Below are 21,177 nucleotides of genomic sequence, written 5' to 3' on the forward strand. Positions count from 1 at the left end.
CTCGGGGTCGGGGCAGCCTGTTTCTCTTTGGCACGGTTTTCAATTTATATTATGACCCGTCTTCGTCTAAATTACTTTCAATTACGCATGTCACTGGAGTATCTGAGTGACTGCCGAGAGTGCCGAGTGCCGGGTGAAGCCGCATATGTACTTTCAAGTGACTCGACTTCGTAAACCTTCTCTGGCATACTTCACACACGTGTCGTTTAGCGCCGGTATGTATTAGTATGTGTTGATTTAAATTACTTAATTGCGCAAACTTTTTTTCACATATTTCGCATGAGTACGGTTTCTCCCCAGTATGAGTTCTCGAATGTCTCTTTAAGTCACCGGTGTCTGAAAATTTCTTATGGCATATTTCGCACGAGAAAGGCTTTTCATCAGTGTGGGTAAACTTATGGCGCCTTAAGCCTTCTGGCAACGTAAACGCCTTGTAACATATTTCACAAGCATACGGTTTTTCTCCAGTGTGTATTCGTTCATGAGTCTTCAAAGCGCTTAAGCGCGCGAAATTCTTATTGCAGACTTCGCAGACGTACGGCCTATCTCGTTTTACGTTATGTAATCTTATGTGTTGTGTTAAACTGTTTTTGTGTGTGAAGCTCTTTTTGCATGTCTCGCAGGAGTATGGTTTGATTCCTGTGTGAATTAATTTATGTTCTTGTAAATGACACGATTGTGAGAATGATTTTTCACATACGACACACGTATGAAGTTTTTCGCCATTGTGAAGTCTTATATGCCTCCGTAAGGAGCCTGGAAATGTAAATTCTTTCCCACATATTTTGCAGGGGTGCATTTTCTTCGCTGTATCTGGTTTCGCGGTTTCTGGTTCGCGCTCCGCGGGTGTGGTTGTGTCATCTGACTGCTCGCAGCCACTTATAGTGCTTGCACCATCCACTGAAACAAATGCAGGATTCAAAGTTATAAAACAACGATAACGATTTCGGAACGTTTGGGTAAAGTAGGTGTCAGAGTGACTTTTTATGGTTCCGTACCCAAACGGTAAAAACGGGAACCTATTACTAAGACTCCGCTGTCTGTCTGTCCGTCTGTCACTGTTGCAGAATAGAGTTTATATAGCAACATTTAAGAAAACTACTGGTTACCATAGCAATGTGTCAACATTCTTCTTGGACAAAATATAAAAGCATTCGTTTGTACTTTCGCAGTTTTAATTCATAAAATTTACTTATTTGGACTCCAAGGCAAAAGTATATACTTTAACATGGTCCTTCGAGCCGGCTGTATCTCACAAACCGTGATAGCTAGACAGTTGAAATTTTCACAGATGATGTATTTCTGTTGTCGCTATAACAACAACTACTAAAAACAGAATATAATAAATATTTAAGTGGGGCTCCCATAAAACAAACGTGATTTTTTTGGCGTAATGCTACGGAACCCTTCGTGCGTGAGCCCGACTTTCTTATTCATTTTCTATTTCATACATACAGTGTGTAAATCCAATACGGGCAATAAATTAAACCAGATATAGAATTTATCCGTCTAATCATTAATTAAGAATTTTTTTTAGTTGACACTTAATTATGACCCCGTATTTTATTTTAATTTACGTAGATGAGTGACGGAGAGTTAGGTAACGAAATTTCGATTTTCTTGTTTCGCGATAGACCCTCAGATTGTGGTAGCGGCGCCCCCTACGCAGAGTTTCGCGTAATATTCCCTATTCCCACAAGAATCTTTCTTAGTTGAAACTTGCATTAAATTATCGTGTAAGTTTCCAGGAACTTGCGACTCTTGCGAGATTGCTCCTGAATTTTTGAGAATGTTTTGCAAGTTGCACATTGCTTCTTACCGCCCAACAGGAAATGTTCCCCCGGCCGTGGCTCGTTCACACTTAAGCTCGACGGGGGCTGCTCGTGATCGTCCCGGCCTGCCAAGTCAACGCTTGAACGCGCTTCTTCTGGAGGTTCCCTCTTTATGACCACCTCCACGTTTAACAACGGATCGGTGTCTGTTAAATAAAATAAAATAAACTATTATTTGTACCTATAACTATAAAACTACCGTGAGACTCAGACATATTTATAACGGGTTACTCACGTATTACATATTTAGGCGAATAAACGCTGGAAATGTTTCGATCCATTTTATATGGATCTTTGATTGGGGCACCGGCTGCACCGTCTCTATACTGATCGAGCGCGCGCAACGGGTCGAAACATGTTGAGCGTTTATTCGACTTTACTTCACACATAATTATAGCGTCACATAAAAAAACTAGCTATCACGGTTCATGAGATACAGCCTGGTGACAGACAGACAGATGAACAGACGGACAGTGAAGTCTTAGTCATAGGGTCCCGTTTTTACCCTTTGGGTACGGAACCCTAAAAATACACCTACATTCCAAATTTTGTTACAATATATCTTACAGTTCCCGAGTATAATGGCTGTGATACATGACATGACGAAACTATAAGGTTTCCGTTTTTGCCAGTTTGGCTAGGTACTAAACTGTGAGTCTCACGTGCGGATATATTTATAGTTAATTTTATATGTGTACGACATGCGTTTATTAATATAAATCCATATAAAAGGCTTTTTGACAATGCCTACCAGAGTTCCGATGGAAATTGAATCTCAATGATAAAGGATAGCAAAAAAACCATGGTGAAAAATAAGCTTCTTAAACTCAGTAGCAGAGTGGTGAACCGGGGTATTTTATTCGCTTTACCTTTATTTCAAGAATTAATTAATTATAGAATTAATTATATTAGTATTAGATGCATCCGGATAGGTGGGCTAGTATAGCCATATAATAGTATAGTAGTAGCCACCAAGTGGATGCCGCAAAAGAAGCGCGGACGTGGCAGGCCCAGACGGAGATGGCGGGATGACTTAGACACCTTCATCGGTTACTGGCCGGAAAAAGCACAACAGCGGGAGTTGTGGAGAGCAAGGGGAGAGGCCTTTGCCCAGCAGTGGGACACTTTAACGGGCTATTAAAAAAAAAAGTATTAGATGCTACCGAATGGCAAAATGTTCATAGAACTAATTTTACATACGTTTACTTCATTTGGCTCTTATCCGGAATAGCTTGGGTTTGCCTACAAATTATTTAAGAGTTTCACTTTGATGGTAGCTACAGTAAAAAAATAGGTATAAAAATATTAACTTGACATGTCATCACTCGTCCTGTCCTCGGCCGCCAATTCGACTTCAAGTTCATCATCTAAAACAAAACGAATTTAAAAATATAAACTAGACCCATTATACAACTTCCTTCAGGCCTACATTTTGCCAAAAATATTCGTAGTATAAATTATAAACTGAAATAGGTGTCATATATTAAAGAAAAAGTGATGAAGCCCTCCAGTGGTGCAGGCCGGGTCCACTGGAGGGCTTCGTCACTTTTTTATTTTATTTTATATATTACATCTATTTCAGTTTATCATTTATATAAATAGTTTGTCAAAGGACTGTCTTCTTTCAAACATAGACAGAGAGAATCATACTATCTTTGTCTTACACTAGTACTAGAACCTAAAAGAAAAGGATTATAGTTTTTTTTGTTCTTATTTACTGACAATTTGGTTTGACCAACTATAAGCTTTTTACATCACCGAACACACCACCATCAACCTTCGACTTATATATTCTTTGTATTATGAAAATTATACAAAAACTTATTCAAAATCCTAAATGTTGAATACGGCCATGAATCCCATGATACTATTCAGGGCGGAGTTAAGGCAAGGTTATTATAGATATTTAGGTATATATTTGTAAGGCGAATATATGGTAAATGTTTGTTCCAATCCTTATTTTCAATGAATTGCAACTTTGGTTACATTGAAAGTGTTTGATCATAACTTGCCTTTGGCTTGTAGCAATCGCAGCTGCAGCCGCAGCTTGGCCTGGCTGCGCTGCACTTGCAGCTTGAAGTCGCTCGCGTCCCGCAGGCGGTTCGCACAATTCTGGCAGATCCCATATTCAGAAGCTTCAATTACCTGCACAGAATAACACACAGTCAGTCATACACACTGTAGACAGATTTTTCATATTTCTTTAAATAATTTAATATTATAGGGCATCCTTACATAAATCCATAGAGTAACTTATACTAGAGCGGTACTGTCATAGTAAATTTTGTAACCCCAGTAAATTCACTGCCATCTATCGACACACTTTAAAACTAAAAATGAAGATTTATAAAAATACGATAAAATGTATTTAAATATGGATAAATGATTTTTTTTATCTGCATTAATATAATAATATAATAATAATATAATATAATAATATATTTATTGTTTTTATCTGCATTAATATAATAATAATATAATATAATAATATATTTATTGCTTTCACATTTTAATTATTTTTATGATGAAGCGTGAAGAGGTAACAGACAGACAGACAGAAAGACACTTTCACATTTATAATATTAGTATGGATATGGATATCAATGGATTTTTAATCTAGTGCGGATATCGGGTAGGCTCGTAGCTTTATCACATTATCACCATAGTAGCGACTCGGCACATTATCATCTCATTATACCTATTATCATAGAGTAACTTATACTAGAGCGGTACTGTCATAGTAAATTTTGTAACCCCAGTAAATTCACTGCCATCTATCGACACACTTTAAAACTAAAAATGAAGATTTATAAAAATACGATAAAATGTATTTTCAAAATCAAAATCAAAATCAAAATTTATTTATTTGTAAACATAGGTTAAATATAGTTCTTATACAATAATTTATGTTTCACTATGTTTTGCCATTTGGCATACAAATATAAACAAGAAGAGATGGAGCATGCACTAATTATAACAGATTTCAAACGAAAGTAATATGTTAAATGTCAAACAAAATAAGAGTGTACTAAATTGAAAATTAAATTAATTGAATTATAAACTAAGAGTGTACTTAAAACTAAAACAACTTAAATTCAAAATATGTCGAGTAAATATTCCATTATCGAATAGTATGCTTTTTGTACCAAAAAGTCATACAGGCATTTCTTAAATTCAGTTACATTATCTATTGCAATAATATGTTTTGGCAACTTATTGTATATTTTGGGTGCCATCCCAAAGATACTTTTAGCAAGCAAAGCCGAGTTCACGGATTGGATGTAAATTTTTTCGCATCTGCGAGCACTTTTAAACATTGAAAATTGATCGATGTTGTTTTTAATGTAAACCGCAGTTTCAAAAATGTATAGACATGGCAGGGTTAGTATATTGAACCTAATGAAATGTGGTTTACAGGTTTCCATTATTTGTAATCTACAAACTGATCTTAAACATTTTTTTTGCGCCTTAAAAGCAGCCTCGCGATCAGTGGAATTTCCCCAGAACATGACACCATATCTCAGTGTTGATGTTACGTATGCATGGTAGGCAGTCAGTAAAGCAGACTCGTTGACTCTTTTACTTAGATTATACAATGCATAAGAAAATCTGCTAAGCTTATTGCATACAATTTCAATTTGATTTTTCCACGTCAACTTATGGTCTAAACTTAATCCCAAAAATTTTGTAATGTCCGTTTCATCAATAATGTTATCTTTATATGTCACAGTTAGATCGGGCAATTTGTCTAGTCTTTGTTTAAAATTCATAATTTTTGTTTTAGTCAAATTAATACGTAAATTGTTTCTGTTTAGCCATTCTATTACTGTTCCAAGTGTCTTGTTTATGTCAATTTGTAATGCATGTGGGTCTGAATCTGAGAATACAATTGTACAGTCATCTGCAAAGAGGACCATGGGGTGATCTATAGCTAGTGGCAAGTCATTGATATAGATAATAAAAAGCAATGGGCCAAGTACACTGCCTTGAGGCACGCCAAATTTTATTTCTTTGAAATCAGATGACACAAGCTGCTCTGTTTTTGATTTTGTACATATCTTATTAATTGTTACTATCTGCCTACGTCCAGTTAAATACGATTTTAGAAGTTCATTGACATTGCCGCGTACGCCATAATTATATAACTTATTTAACAAGATATTGGGATCGACAAAATCGAACGCTTTGGACATGTCCATGTACAGAGCGCAAACCGGTTTCTTTTTATCCATGTCAGTCATAATTCCATGTAGTAAGCTGTAAATCGCCATATTTATAGACTTGTTTTTCCGAAATCCATATTGTTCTATTGCAAACAATTTATAAGTTTCAAAATATTGATATAGACTATTATAAATAACCTTTTCTATGATTTTGGAAAAAATTGACAGAAGTGCTATTGGTCTATAATTGTCCATACATTCTTTGTCACCCTTTTTAAAAAGTGGTCGTACTACTGCAATCTTTAGCATTTCCGGGAATTTGCCGTATTCAATGCATAGATTTGTGATGTAGCAAATAAGTGGTGATATTATATGAGCAACTTTTTTTACGACTTTACAAGATACTCCATCGTGGCCAGTGCTATTCGTGTTTTTTAAAGAATTAATAATTGTGTAAATGTCATGGGGGTCAGTGGGTCTCATAAAAATAGAATTAGGATATGTATATGTCAAGGTATTATTATTAGGTATAGTTACTGTATCTAAATTATTATTTGACGTCACGTGATCTACAAAATGTGAATTGAAATTTTGTGCAATGTCTTTTGTGTCATTTATTCGTCTACCGTCACACTGAATGTGTGTAATGTTCTCTCTTAAGCAAGGAGATTTTGATTTTTTTATGACATTCCAAGTAGCTTTGGATTTATTTACAGAATTTTTAATGTAGTAGTCATTCTGTGATTTTTGGGTAAGTAGTATAATTTTTTTAAGTCTATTGGAATACGTTTTTAAATAAGTTTTGTTACATGTGTTAGGCGATAATCTATATTTCCAAAGTAATTCCCTTTTTTTCCTGCAGCATTTCCTTATTCCATTCGTTATCCACCTAGGTTTTCTGGCTGTTGATATCTTGATTTTGACATACGGAAAGCAAAGATTATAAAATAACTGAAAATGATTCATAAAGTGATTATAAGCTTCGTTGGGGTCATTAGTCATGTATACGTCATTGAAGTTTAGGTTTTCTAGACATTCAACAAATTTTGCAACGTTTTCTGTACTATAATCCCTTTTCCTTATAAACCAGAATGGTAAGACATAGGTTTTTTTGACTGGACATTTTAAAATCTGGGCTGTGTGATCAGAGATCGCCAAATCAATAACTTTGGTTTTCCCACCTCGTATATTATGTAGGATGTTATCGATACAAGTATTACTTTGTAGCCGAGTCGGTTCTGATATCCCTTGTTTAAGATTATAGCTCATTATTAAATTCCTAAAATCTAAAGAGTGAGTAGTTTTTTTGAGCATGTCAATATTAAAATCGCCACATACAACAACTTTCTTATTACCATTAAGACATATCTTAGATAAAATATAGTTTAATGTGTTAAAAAATATGTTTATAGTATATTTATCGTATTTTGGAATTCTGTATATGCAAATTATGACAATACGATGTTCCGTTAGTTCTATAGCCGAACATTCAACGACATTCGAAATGGAAGAAGACAGAATTTCATGTAAAACTGTGTACTTATGATTATTTTTAACTAGAATACACGATCCGCCATTTCTGTTATCTCTTGAGTAAAGTGTAGCTAAGTTATAGTTCGTAATAGATAGTTGGTCTTCGTCTCCTGGCTTCATATTATGTTCTGTTATGCATATAACATCAATTTGTTCGTCCGAGTTCTTCAAATCTTCGAGGTGTACACTTAGAGTGTCAGCTTTATGAATTAAGCCATTAATATTCTGATGTAATATAGATATGTTGTTATACACGAAAAAGATCGTTAGGCATGGAGAAGCTTTTCTGACTTTTTTCGTCCTCGCAGTCTATAGTGCCCGCCTGTGGGCGTTCTTGAGTCTGATTGTCATGTAGTTTTGCAGGACTTTCTTTTGTATTCTGCGTGGTTGGCAGTTTGAATTCTGATCCGTTAATGAATAATCGATTGTTTCTCATTACCGCGAAATGTCCCTTACGACGTGCGATTAGAAGGTGCTCCCTTAACAATTTCCTTTTTTGAAGGGCTTCACTGTCTAAGACTTCTGAGACTCCGTATCCAGTATTTTTAAAGCATGATTTATTTTGCAGTACATCATTGGTAATTCTTTTACTAATGAGCTCCACTAAAATTGGGCGGCGGTAACCTTTTTTCCCAATTCGTTTGGCTGATTCAAAATAGCCATTAATATTTAAGTTTAATAGATCTCTGAACATGTTGTCAATACGATAAAATAATGAAGACTCAGTTTCACCATAGTCTTCGTCTAGGCCGTACACAATAAATTTCTTTTCATTATCCTTATTTTCCGATGTGTAGTTAGAAGTGCCATTAGATGGAATGAATGATTGCGACTGCTGTAATTCGCTTAATTCTGTTTTTAATCTTAAAATTTCACTGTCCATCGACGTAATTTTCAAAAGGTTATCGTCAAGCTGTTTTTTTAAAAGCTGCTGATTTTCCTTTACGCCGTTTAAATCGATGGTAAAATCGTGCCTAAGCTGGCTAATTGCGGTGTTAATTTCCGTCTGTATGAGAATCTTCATTTCGCCTAAAATTGTATTGTTATTTTTCTCCAATTTTTTATCTAGCAGCAAACTTATCTGTTCTAGTGTGATATTAGTCTGTTGTAGCCCTAAGTTTTGATGTGAGCTGAGAACAACAGACCCCACGGTGTCATCGAACAGAGTTTTGCGTGTGTCATCATTAAGTAAATTATCTATTGACATGTTATTTAACGACATACTGGAGTCATCCATTGTAGTGGCCTCAAATTGTTTGCGAACTGGAGTATTATCCGTTTTTCTACGCGAAGTGACGTTCATGCATCGAGGGCACCGCCATGTACATTGAAGTTCCTTTATATTATCATTATAGTATGCCGTTGTCATTCCAAGGCACTTAAAGTGGTATGTACCTTTACATAATACACAAGTTAATAGCTCGAATCTGGTAGAAATGGGCTCAGGGCACGCTAGGCAGTTCATTTTAGAGAGTAAGGGTTTTATAAATCCACAAAACTCCGTAATTCAGTAAATCTAGGCCTATTTTATTGTTCTCTTCCTAATAACAATAGGAGTGGGCGGAGCACGAACCGATCGTGTCAAACTGTGGTTGTCTCTTTCACTCTAGAGCGTTCAGGTCTGCGCATGAAGTAGATGCAGATATTACTATGTAATGTATTCACTACTTTTTTAAATAACTTATCTTAAAATAAAATAAAATGTAGATGCACTTTGTATTCGATTATCGATAGTTTACGCTCCTTAGTATGTTTATTAGATGATAGTTCCTCCAAAACACTTGCCTTATAGTCGTAAGTAGGTTTAAAACTCAACGGTTTCAGTCGGTTCGACAAACAGTTCGACACAGTAACTTAAGTTTTAAAATAGTCACATTAACACACTACTAAAAGTTCTTAATTCACACACACGGATAAGTCAATAGTATATCTAGCTGATTCAGTCATTTTTAAAGGAAATCGCACTCTAACTGATTTAAAAAATGTATATTCGCAAACTCTTTGGTCGGCTTACGTCCGCCTGCAAGTGTTCCCCCCTCTCTACGCCTTATTTAAATATGGATAAATGATTTTTTTTATCTGCATTAATTATTTTTATGATTTTGACCCATGTTCTTTCACTGATATGCGTTAAAATTGTTAAAGAACAAACGAAACCGTCAACGCCATCTATACGACAGTAGACCAAAGCTAGTAGCGCCCTCTGAACGAGAATCAAATTTTCTTGATTTTCGAGGCACATTTTTTTCTTAGACTGTATCCATTTATTACGGAGTTATATCTTTCTTTGATAAATCGAAAAAGCCGCACAGTTAGTTCAAGTAGCCTTGTCTGTATTGTGGTTAATAGTATTATCTCAGGTAGATAAGTAACTCCACAATTATTCAAATTGACAGTGTGGCATTTTACCGTGGTGTTTACACTGAAACGGCTATCATCAAACGACACATGCAATCATATTGTGTGAAAAATCTTGCATGGAGAGGACAGCAGGGAAATTGGTCTAAAGGTCACATTTTATCCAAACAAATAATTTAATACCTTTGCCGCGAAACTCAAAATTAACTATACTTTGCATGTTCGTTCCCTCCCACAGTACACATGCACTCTTAAGTTGAATGTTCATTATGAGAAAATTCTACTTACTTGTATATTGAAGCATTCTTGCAGCATTGTCCAGTATATCTCCATGTTGCCGGCTATACGCGAGTCAGGGTGTGGAGCGTGCTGCAGGCAGCAGCCGCACGAATGTAAGACCTCCAACATGGCATCCGCAAACTCTGTCGATGCCATTATACTTGTAGTGAAAAGAGTACCTGCACTGCACTATTCAATTATTGATGTTAGAATTAGTAAAATGAACTCTGTTTAATCTGTTTTGTATATGCACAGCACAGACGCTTTGACACTGACAGGTGTTCCTAAGTTCCAACCACATCACAGATAAGATTTGTTTATGGCTAGTGGTCCCAAAGAATGCTGGTCCGTCCGGTCGCGTAATAATGTGGCTGTGCATTATTTTTTACTAGCGATCTCTGGCGGAGAGTAGCATTATTAAAACACTTTGCTGCAAGCAATGGGGTTGGCAACTGTGAACTGTTTTGAGAGATGGCGCCTTGTACCAAATTTTACGTTTTACCTGTCTCTCTGGTGGCAGAACATTGCAGTAATATCCCCTATTATTCGCAGTGCGTTGATGCGTTCTAAGGGTTGTAAGCTGTGGTTCTAAGTCTAAGGAAAGTAAACGCATTTTTGGATAATCGTGCAATAAATGAAACAATAAAATATTTGCAATACTCATGTTAAATAATAATATAAACATTATGTAAACAAGTATCTTAATAACAAAACAACATTCAAACTTATTCAACGCTAAAGGCCATGTATTAAACCAAAGACAAGTAAAGTAAAGACTGTTAAGGCGCCGTGAGTTCAGGTTCTCTCTCTCACCAACTCTTACTGAGCGCGAGCGTGAGGGAGACAGCTGTACGTACACCGTATCGCGGATTTCACTGTTTTGAATTGTTATTTTTAGATAGTTCTAACAAAAAAAACTGTAATCGATGAAACAAAAATAAAATTGCTCCTTTAGTTTAATAGCGCGCTTTAGACCTATGTTCCTAATTTTTAGGGTTCCGTACCTAAAGGGTAAAAACGGGACCCTATTACTAAGATTTGACTGACTGTCTGTCTGTCACCAGGCTATATCTCATGAACCGTGATAGCTAGACTGTTGAAATTTTCACAGATGACGTATTTCTGTTGCCGCTATAACAACAAATACTAACAAGTACGGAACCCTCGGTGGGCGAGTCCGACTCGCACTTGTCCGTTTTTTTTATCGAGCGAAAATTGTTTAATCTGGTTTTAAATCGATGAAGTTACTAGAGAAATACCTATTTTATCGTTGTATCCCTCACAGATAATAAGGGGCCTTTAAAATACATTTCTATTATAAATTATTGCATTTCGTAATACTAGTTGGCAGTATTTATGTACATTATTTTTATTTCTAAAGTATTTAATTTTTATATGAGCTTTCGAGATTTGATAACAGTTGATAACAGTATGCTCATAAAGATTATGTGATATTTAACTATGTAAAACACAAATGATAATTTTTGTAAAATGTAAAACACTAATTGATTTCAAATAAAATTGGTATAGTCTCGTATATAATAAGGCTCAATACCACCATAGAGAAATAAGTAAGTCTAGAGTACTCACTTCATACATTAGTTTCTTTAAATTTTAATAAATAATAAGTCGTATGTCAGGTATGGTAAAACGTATTATTAATAAGTCGAAAACTCGCTTAAAAAATAATTTGTACGTATTGTACGCTTAAATCTTATTACAAATAAGTTTTCGCAAAGCTCGCTTAAAATCCATACTAATATTATAAATGCGAAAGTCTGTCTTTCTGTCTGTGTGTTCCCTCTTCACGCTTAAACCGCTGAATCGATTTAGATGAAATTTGGCATAGAGATAGGTTGAGTCCCTGAGAAGGACATAGGATAGTTTTTATCCCGAAAATCATCCCTTAAGAAAGTAAAAAGCGGGGTGGAATTGTGATAATTAATGAAGTGCCTGTTAATTTATGTGCATAATATGCTCAAATTTGATGATTGCTATGAGATTTTTTACAGGCGCTATACTTACTTTAGCTGCTGTTACTAAGTCCACGCTGATGAAGTCGCGGGCAAAAGCTAGTTGATTATAAATTATCTGTGCACAGAGTGAATACCAAACAATACAATACTCACTAGGGTGAATACTCAAGCTTAATTATTTCTCTATGATATTTCGAATGTCTCATATTTTAGACACAATTTTGATAAAGTGTCATTAAATTTCATGATTAATTGTGTCAAGTAACGTAATTGCAAAAGTCAAACATATTCTGATCAAAATAACAATAAAATAATAACGTAATACCTAGTGCCAATATAAAAACAAAAATATGCGCCTTCGTATTTTTGAAACACATTTTTTCTGACATTGACATTCTTTATCATTTCCACGTCTTTAACTTACAGTACGAGGCAAGCATTTTACACAAGTATACAATACGTAATATTAGATATATTTATTCGATTTTTTCTACAATAGAGTTTCGTCTAAGCTAACTTTACTAACTTTGATGTGACAAAGTATGCAAACGCCACTATAAACTTGATAATTTCATAGGAACTTTTAGTTACGTATTAAGCAGAAAAGTCTGCAAAGTATACCACAAGACTTAGAAATAAAAATGGGAAAGCTCACTGTCTGGGGTAAGACTTGAACTGTCGACTCCGGGATACCAGCCCCTCGCTTTACTAAGCTACCATTGACAGCGAGTATTTCCACCATATCTCTCATATGTAAGGCACAGAGGGGTACCTATACTCCGTCAAAAAGGATATAATAAGATAGAGCGGTACTGTCATAGTAAATTTTATAACCACTGTAAATTCACTGCCATCTATCGACATACTTTAAAACTAAAAATGAAGATTTATAAAAATACGTTAAAATGTATTTAAATATGGATAAATGATTTTTTTATTTGCATTAATTATTTTTATATGATTTTGACCCATGTACTTTAACGGATATGGGTTAAAATTATAAATAAGAAACGAAACCGTCAACGCCCTCTATACGAGAGTAGGCCAAAACTAGTGGTGACATCTGATCGAGAATCAAATTTTCGTGATTTTCGAAGCACGTTTTTTTCATAGACTGTATCCATCTATAACGGAGTTATATCTATCTTTGCCACTAACTTTTGAGGTTAGAAAAATTCTAATCTTAAAAAAAAACGTAGTATAGAGACATCCACCCGTAAGAGTATTACAATTCTTCCCCGCTCGCCTGAGACAGTAAGCTTTTCCACTTTTCTTTATTTCTAAGCATAGGAACTTGTTTGTGGTGTTACACACTCTGTCACTGCAATCTATGTAAAGATAGCTTGGACTGTCTTGAGTTTGTAGGACTAAACCTTATGTAGCCTGCGGACTGCTTAGCTCCCGACTCTCAAACTCCGACAGAGTTATCCCATGATTGGACAACATATGGCTTTTCAGACTACACTTCTGTACGAAGGCCAGCCCGCACACACCGCACTTGAACCGCCTATCATTATTATGTATCCTCATATGCTCCCGCAAAGTTTTCTTCCTAGCATAGGCTTTTAAACATACATTACATTTGTGTACCCGTTCTCCGTTATGTTTGATCATATGCTCGTCTAAAGATTGCTTAATGAAAAACCCTTGTCCGCACTCCGGGCAAATATGGTTCCGCTCCATTAAATGTACTTTCTTAATGTGAGATGTTAATTTTGATTTCAGAATGAAGTTTTTATCGCATATATTGCATTTGTATGAAGCTGCAACAGTGTTATGTTCGGTGAACATATGTCTATTCCTTTGGTAATAGCTTGTGAAACTTTGGTCGCAATGCGGACAATTAGTAGTGTATCTCGCGTTACTATTATGAGTATATTTCTCGTGACACATCTTTCTAACTCTTGTAGTGAAGACTTTATCGCAAAATTCGCATTTATACGTGCCTATATCGTGCGTACGTTCGTGATTTTTCAATCTGTGCTTATTAATGAAACCCATGTCACATACGTTGCAGATATAGTTTCTGTAATGGCCGTTCATGTGTTGTAGAAGCATTTTAAATGTCTCGAATGTAGAATTACAGTGAGCACAGTTTAATATATCTCCTGAAGTTAGCTTAAACTCCATGATGTAATCCTTAACATCGGGATGAAACTTTATATCATGTTGTTTGATCAAATGCTTCTTCAAAGTGGCTACATCTTCGAATCTATCGTTGCAAAGTTTGCATTTAAGGTCAGTTATATCGAGTTTAACGGACATATTATTTTTATCCATCCTTTTAGTGTCATAGAACTCTGAGTTTGTATGTTCTGATTCCGTGTGAGTTCTTAAATCTTGTGGGTCAGGGTATGTTTCTTTGCAATAAGCGCATATGTAGCCATATAACGTTTTGTTAGAGAATGGTGTCCCGTTGCAGTTTTTGAGTAGATTTTCCATGTTGTGCTTGTGTTTACGGCTCTCGCTGACGTAGCCGGCGCGGTCCTCGTTGGGGCTCTTGATTTTCTCCATTTTTGAGAGCTGACGAAGAGAAAGTGTGAGCTCTGGTCGTGATAGAATTTTTCGTGATTTTCGTTCTGTAATAGATATACATTTTGTGTCAGTACATGCTTTATTTCCAATGATTTAAAGAAATAAGGTTAGGCTTAAAGGCTTACTATCGAGTGCGTTCGCGGTGAGTAACCTTAAAGGCGAAATAGGTCTTATAGACGGTCAGACGATAATATGGAAGTGATAGTAATAGTAATATCGTTTATTGCAAACCATGGTACTGTAAGATTCTTTAAAATGACTAATTATTCGAAAAAGATTTAATGAAATAAAGAGTTAAATAGAGTTAAGTGGAGGAAACGAGGGGAGGCCTTTGCCCAGCAGTGGGACACTAAATTAGGCTAGTAAAAAAAAAAAAAGAGTTAAATAATCATTGTCAATCTATAAGTTAATAAATTTAAAAGTAAAGTTATTGATTGTTGACATTTGTAAATGGAAGGTATTTTTAAGGAAAAGAAAAACTGCCCGTAACCGAATGACGGTTAACGGGCATTCGGTTACGGGCAGAGGTGAAGGGTGGACGATTGTGAAGAGAGGTGATTGGATGTTGAACTGTAACGGAATATTGTGATCGAGAAATATATTGTTGTTATGAAAGCTGGAGTTGTTACAGTACAATACAATAGATGTTACAAAGGAAAAATATCACATGGCACCCTGGTAAGCATGGCAGTTAAAAATGTGGGTATTGAAAAAAAAGGTTAGCCCAGAAAGTTTATTGCCGTCCATTGTCTATGTGACGCCAGCAGTTACAAACTATTAACTCATCAAGACAATTCTAACAAAACCAACCACAAATGGTTGCATTGCATTGTTTTAAATGTTTTTAACACAGAGTTCCTATTGGTCACCTAGCTCCCTCCTGTGTACATCATTAGATCAGCTCAATGGTACCATAATATTGCACTGTCACCCAACTTCCAACTCATATGTATGTGAAGTTTCAGCTACGAGTAAACTGAATAATGTGGGACGGGTCTAATTCTAATTTAGCTTTGCAAATTTTGACCCGGACATACATACAAACATTGCAAGTTAAATAAAAGCTTGTAAAACTGACCTGTCTTGGAAGAGCTGCTCTTGCGTCGCTTGACGGTGACCTGCTCGAAGGCCAGCAGGTCGGCCAGCTTACCATCTTCTTCTTTCAGCTCTTCGTAGTCAGACATCTCTTCTTTCAACTCTGTTAACAATAACAAATATTATTAAAATTCTTTTAAACTGTGCTAAGTGAACTATGATTTAGACGTACCAGCATCAGCTGCCTGTCTAAAATGAAATAATAATAATAATAATAATAAAACAGGTTACTTGGTGTTTCGATCCGTTTTCGAGGATCTTCAACTGGAGCACCAAGTGCACTGCCGCGCATATTGTCACCTCACTCCAATATGCAAGTGCTGCCCCCTTTAGTTCATGCGCGCTCCCTTACTTGTCGTAGTGCCATCTTGTGGCCAGTAAAAACAAACTTTTGGTAACAAATTAATTGTTGATAGTCTTGAAAAGGCTTTGCTTGTCGGTTGGTTCAATGGAGGACCATCTAAAGCAAGGTGGGATACCCACCAGCTGGTTCAATGCAATTGGTCTCAATTGGTTACAAAGGTATATGACACCAGGGCTGCATAAGGAAGGCAGGTAATCAGCCAGAACAGAAAGCACTGTTGTTGTGCTTTCTGTTCTCAAACTTTTTTGGTGACGGAACCCTTTTGGAAAGCGAAATATTTGACGGAGCCACAAATTTGGAGATGTAAAAGGTTCCCAATGTCAGAATGATACTTACGTAATATATAAGCTCCATTGTCATCGTCATCATCAGACATCTCCATTTTTACTTTTAGTGTCTCTTCACCTGAAAATCAAACATCAGTAATCAAATATTTCCACATTTAAACATGGTGCAACATAGTGGAGGTAGATTTGCTCGCGAACTTCGAGAGCTATTGGCGAGAGGTCGCACAGGACTGAGAAAAGTGGCATTGTCTTGTGTCGGTGGTCAACTCTCATGGAGTAAGTAAGTACATTTAAACAGAGGTAGGTATTATAACCTATGATTTCGAATTTTTCCAGATATATGTTTGCTAATTTCCTGTATATGTTTCCTATTTCCTTTCTTGTCTAAGAAGGAGAATAATCCAACATCATGTAGAAAAAACTGGAGGAATCAAAAAAGCCCTGAAAGAGCTGAGAGAAACCACTCCGTGGATACCTAATATTAAAAGCCAGGCAACAGGGAAAAGAATAACAAATAGAAGTCACATTACTGAACGAGCAACACAATTTTATAAAGACCTATACAATGACACAGAAAGCAACGATGAGCGACAAGGCTTCTCAAAAGAAGAAGGAATAATCCCGGTTATATTAGTAAGTGAAGTAGAAAAAGCAATCCTGTCCCAGAAAAATTGCAAAGCCCCATGCGAAGATAATATATTGAATGAAATCATTAAAGGAAGTTTAGAGGCCATCGCTAAAATCATAACGAGCATATTTAATGAATTTCTAGAAAAGGAGATAATACCTAACCAGTGGTCAACATCAACAATTGTACTGCTTCACAAAAAAGGTGACAAAGATGATATAAATAATTACAGACCAATATGTTTAACGTCTAATCTGTATAAAGTATTCTCGAAGATTATCCTTAACAGAATCAGCAACACACTAGAAGAGAACCAACCGAAAGAGCAGGCGGGATTTCGAAGCGACTACTCTACCATTGACCATATTCATACCATTAGGCAAACTATAGAGAAAAGCAATGAATATGGCAAGACATACTATTTGGCGTACATAGATTATAATAAAGCCTTCGATTCCCTAAAACATAAGCACATTTGGGAAGCCCTGAGATGTCAAGGAGTTTCACCAAAATACATAAGGATAATTAAAGAAATTTATAAGAACTCCACAGCTAAGATAAAAACAGAAATGGTAGGAAAGGAATTCAACATAAAGAAAGGCGTCAGGCAAGGAGACCCACTTTCGCCCAAGTTGTTCTCGGCTGTGTTGGAGCACATATTTAGGAAGTTGGACTGGGATGCTTATGGTTTAAACATAAATGGTGAAAAACTAAATCACTTTAGATTTGCAGATGACTTGATCCTATTGAGTGAAACACCAGAAATCCTACAAGTTATGGTTCAGCAGTTAGCAGAGGCAAGTGAACAAGTGGGCCTCACAATGAACTCTGGAAAGACCAAATTAATGACTAATGGATTACAAAAACCTATACAACTTAACAACAACACAATAGAATATGTAGATCAATACACATACTTAGGACAAATAATTTCACCAGAAGATCAAATCCAAAAGGAAATAGATACCAGAATAAGTAACTCGTGGAAAAGGTACTGGTCGCTTAAAGAAGTAATGAAGAACCCAAAATTCACTATGGAAGATAAAAAAAAGGTTTTTAATACGTGTATATTGCCATGCCTTACGTACGGGTGCCAAACGTGGGCCCTAACGGAAAAACAAAGGAAAGCTCTGAAAGTGTGCCAAAATAGAATGGAGAGAAGTATGCTGAACATCAAACTGAAAGACAAAGTTAAACTAACACATATCAGAAAATTAACAGGAGTAGTTGATGTCACATATACAGTAAAGAAATTAAAATGGAAATGGATTGGGCACACGATTCGTAGCCGGAAAGACAAATGGTCCAAAGATATCACTGTCTGGTACCCCCATGATGGGAAAAGGAGAAAAGGAAGACAAAAGAAAAGATGGGAGGACGAAATTAGAGGAATAGCTGGACCATTATGGAGAAGGAAAGCCATGAACAGGGAGTTATGGCAAATTCTAGGGGAGGCCTTTGCCAAAGGGCAGACTGACAATGAAAACGTCCCGGATGTCAGAAACACAAATTAGAATAAGTGAAATATATATATAAAGATGTTTTTTTATTGTTAAAAATAAGTCAGTAATAAAGGCTTTATTTATTTATTTATTTATTTTAGGTATTATAACACAAAAAAGTCAGTCGTCAATGGCAAAATCCCTCCTGCCAAAACCCACAAGAGGGGAAACCATTAAAAAAAAACAGAAAAAAAACCTTTTTTTTACTTGACCTGACGACCGGCTTTTGAAATTTGTTCAACTCCTGTCAAGTTGACAAAAAGTCACAACTTGCTTTGGGCATATGTACTACATGTAGGACGCCGGTCGTCAGGAGGTTAAGCACCTACTGAAAAACAAATCTACACTAAACATTCTACAACAAGAACTTTTCAGAAAATAACATCTCAATTAAAAGGTAGGTTAGAAATACCTTTAACTGGCCTGGTAAGCCGCGTCTGGAGCTCCACCTGGCAGCGCTGCACTTGCAGTTTGAAATCACTGGCGTCCCGCAAGCGGCTCACACATATCTCACAAATGCCACACTCATTATTGTCGCCAAGGGGTAACTGGAAGGACATAAATCAATATTATGGATAATCTTGCACCAATGAACCTAATCCCACATCATCATCATCATCATTGGCCTTATCGTCTGTTGCAGACGATTTATGGTGTAACACCGGGGAGACACCGTCCCACTCAATGGCTAAAAAGACCGATGCGAGACTGACATGGCCTACCGCAGGCTTGACAAGAGAAGCTTGCGGAAAACGGTACTGAAACACCTGGATGTCGTTTTTGCCTCTTGCCAGGGAGTGCGGCGAACCAGGCCTCCTCACAATACTTGCGACCCTCCAAAACGCCTGATCCCACAGCAAGCTTAATAATAAGGATTGTATTTTGACAATATATACACCATGTTTTTATTAAATTCCGTTAACTTCTTGATAACTTCTTGATAATAAAGAAGAAAGACAAAATAAGACTAAGCACCATAAGAAATAACACAAAACTAATGGATGTATCCTATGTAACAAGTAACCTTAAATGGAAATGGACTGGGCACATGCTGAGAGAACCAGGACAGAAATGGTCAAAAATTGTTACAACTTGGTACCCCAAAGATGGGAAACGGAAAAGAGGCAGGCCTTACCGCAGATGGGAAGATGACATAAGAGCTATCGCTGGACCAACATGGACAAGAAGAGCAAGCAACAGAGAGGAATGGAAGGTCTTAGGGGAGGCCTATGCCGGGAGGCAAGTCGACCGATGTCAATAAAAATACCAAATAACATATACGACAAAGAACTTTATTATTATTATGTTTAAATTAAGAATTCGACATGTTTTGTTTTTCTTTTCCTAAAACTTGACAAAAAATGTAATTTTTTTAATTTGAGGTCGAAATAAATGGCTATTTTATTTATTTTAACTTCTTGATATATCAGGATAAGAAAACTTAATGGCATAGTTCATTTTCAAAAAATTTATAAAGTAATTTAATATAGCGTTGTTGTAACACGGGCATTACATTTAACTCAACCAAACTATTGAAATCTGTGACATATCAATGTCATTATGAACATCAATCGTCCGAGATAGTACTTAAGTTTAGTAGCAAATGTATGAACTCGTACTAAACACTAATCAATATATAAACAGGCCCTACGGCAAGTGTACACGCTTGTAGGGGGCCTTATCAGAAAAAAAAAATCCCTGAAATAGAGTTATTTAGAATACCAAAGTTACTTGATTTAAGCTCAGGAATGCACCCTTTAAATTAACGGAAATCATAAAAAACACTGTGTATAATAGATGTGTATATTTAAATACTTAGAAAACATCAATAGCTCAGGATCAGGCTCTGTGGTAAACACACAAACTAATGCCCATACTAGGATTCAAACCCGGGACCCCTGCTTCATAGGCAAGGTCACTACCGACTAGGCCAGGAGGTGTTAGAGCAAAACAATAATAAACTTGGTAGTGCAAAATAAATAGAACCGTAAAAACACAAGTCTACCTAAGTAGCAGCGTTTTGTGCGTCTAGACGACATATTGAATGTCCTTGGCAAATTTCACAGCTTAGCAATTATAAATCAATTATTCTATCGACAAAGACGTAAACAGACGATAATTACATGTATTTCGAAGCACTCTTTTAGCATATCCGTGTATATCTCTGTTTGCCCAAGACGAGTATACGGCGAATTCAAATGCTTGTCTGGCGGCCGCATTAAGCAGCAGCGGCACGAATTTATTTCCTCCATTAGATAAACTTGTGGGCGGTACCCAATTTAAAGATAAATAACTAAATCTCATCAGCAGTCTTAATTTAAAGCGATATTAAAATAGAAACTTTCTGATCGTCTCGACTGCCCATTAATAAACATTTGACAGTTGTTTCATGTTTGACATTTGCTTTTTTTTTAATTTTGAGAGCATTTATTGCTGTGGAATTCGAAGCCAAGTTTTCGTGTCTGTTAAAAAAAATGGCCAAGTATTTATCTGTAGACACCTTTATTGAAATGTGATTTCGTTCAGAAATCATAATTCACTTCTAGCAAACACTTGTGATAGACAATTTTAGTGTATATTGAGTATCTAAATCGTAAGCTGTTAATTATTACTTAACATGTTACG

At 36.1% G+C, this 21,177-nt stretch overlaps 2 protein-coding genes across 2 annotated transcripts; both read right to left on the reverse strand.

Moving 5' to 3' along the window:
* On the reverse strand, positions 1-3,195 carry LOC134752389 (zinc finger protein 726-like). The gene is made up of 3 exons (XM_063688097.1): positions 3,143-3,195; positions 1,820-1,978; positions 1-900 (listed from the first exon to the last, which is right to left on the reverse strand). The coding sequence occupies exons 1-3, from the start codon at positions 3,147-3,149 to the stop codon at positions 50-52; spliced, it is 1,017 nt and encodes a 338-aa protein (XP_063544167.1). The 5' UTR covers positions 3,150-3,195; the 3' UTR covers positions 1-49.
* Positions 3,196-11,743: 8,548 nt separating this feature from the next.
* Positions 11,744-20,914, reverse strand: LOC134752093 (zinc finger protein 808-like). Its single transcript, XM_063687654.1, has 5 exons — positions 20,676-20,914; positions 18,965-19,100; positions 16,472-16,540; positions 15,755-15,874; positions 11,744-14,720 (listed from the first exon to the last, which is right to left on the reverse strand). Exons 1-5 carry the CDS (start codon positions 20,802-20,804, stop codon positions 13,516-13,518), a joined length of 1,659 nt encoding a protein of 552 aa, XP_063543724.1. The 5' UTR covers positions 20,805-20,914; the 3' UTR covers positions 11,744-13,515.
* Positions 20,915-21,177: the final 263 nt, after the last annotated feature.

The sequence above is a fragment of the Cydia strobilella genome, chromosome 24 (assembly GCF_947568885.1).
Source record: "Cydia strobilella chromosome 24, ilCydStro3.1, whole genome shotgun sequence".
NCBI classification, from domain to species: Eukaryota; Metazoa; Arthropoda; class Insecta; order Lepidoptera; family Tortricidae; genus Cydia; species Cydia strobilella.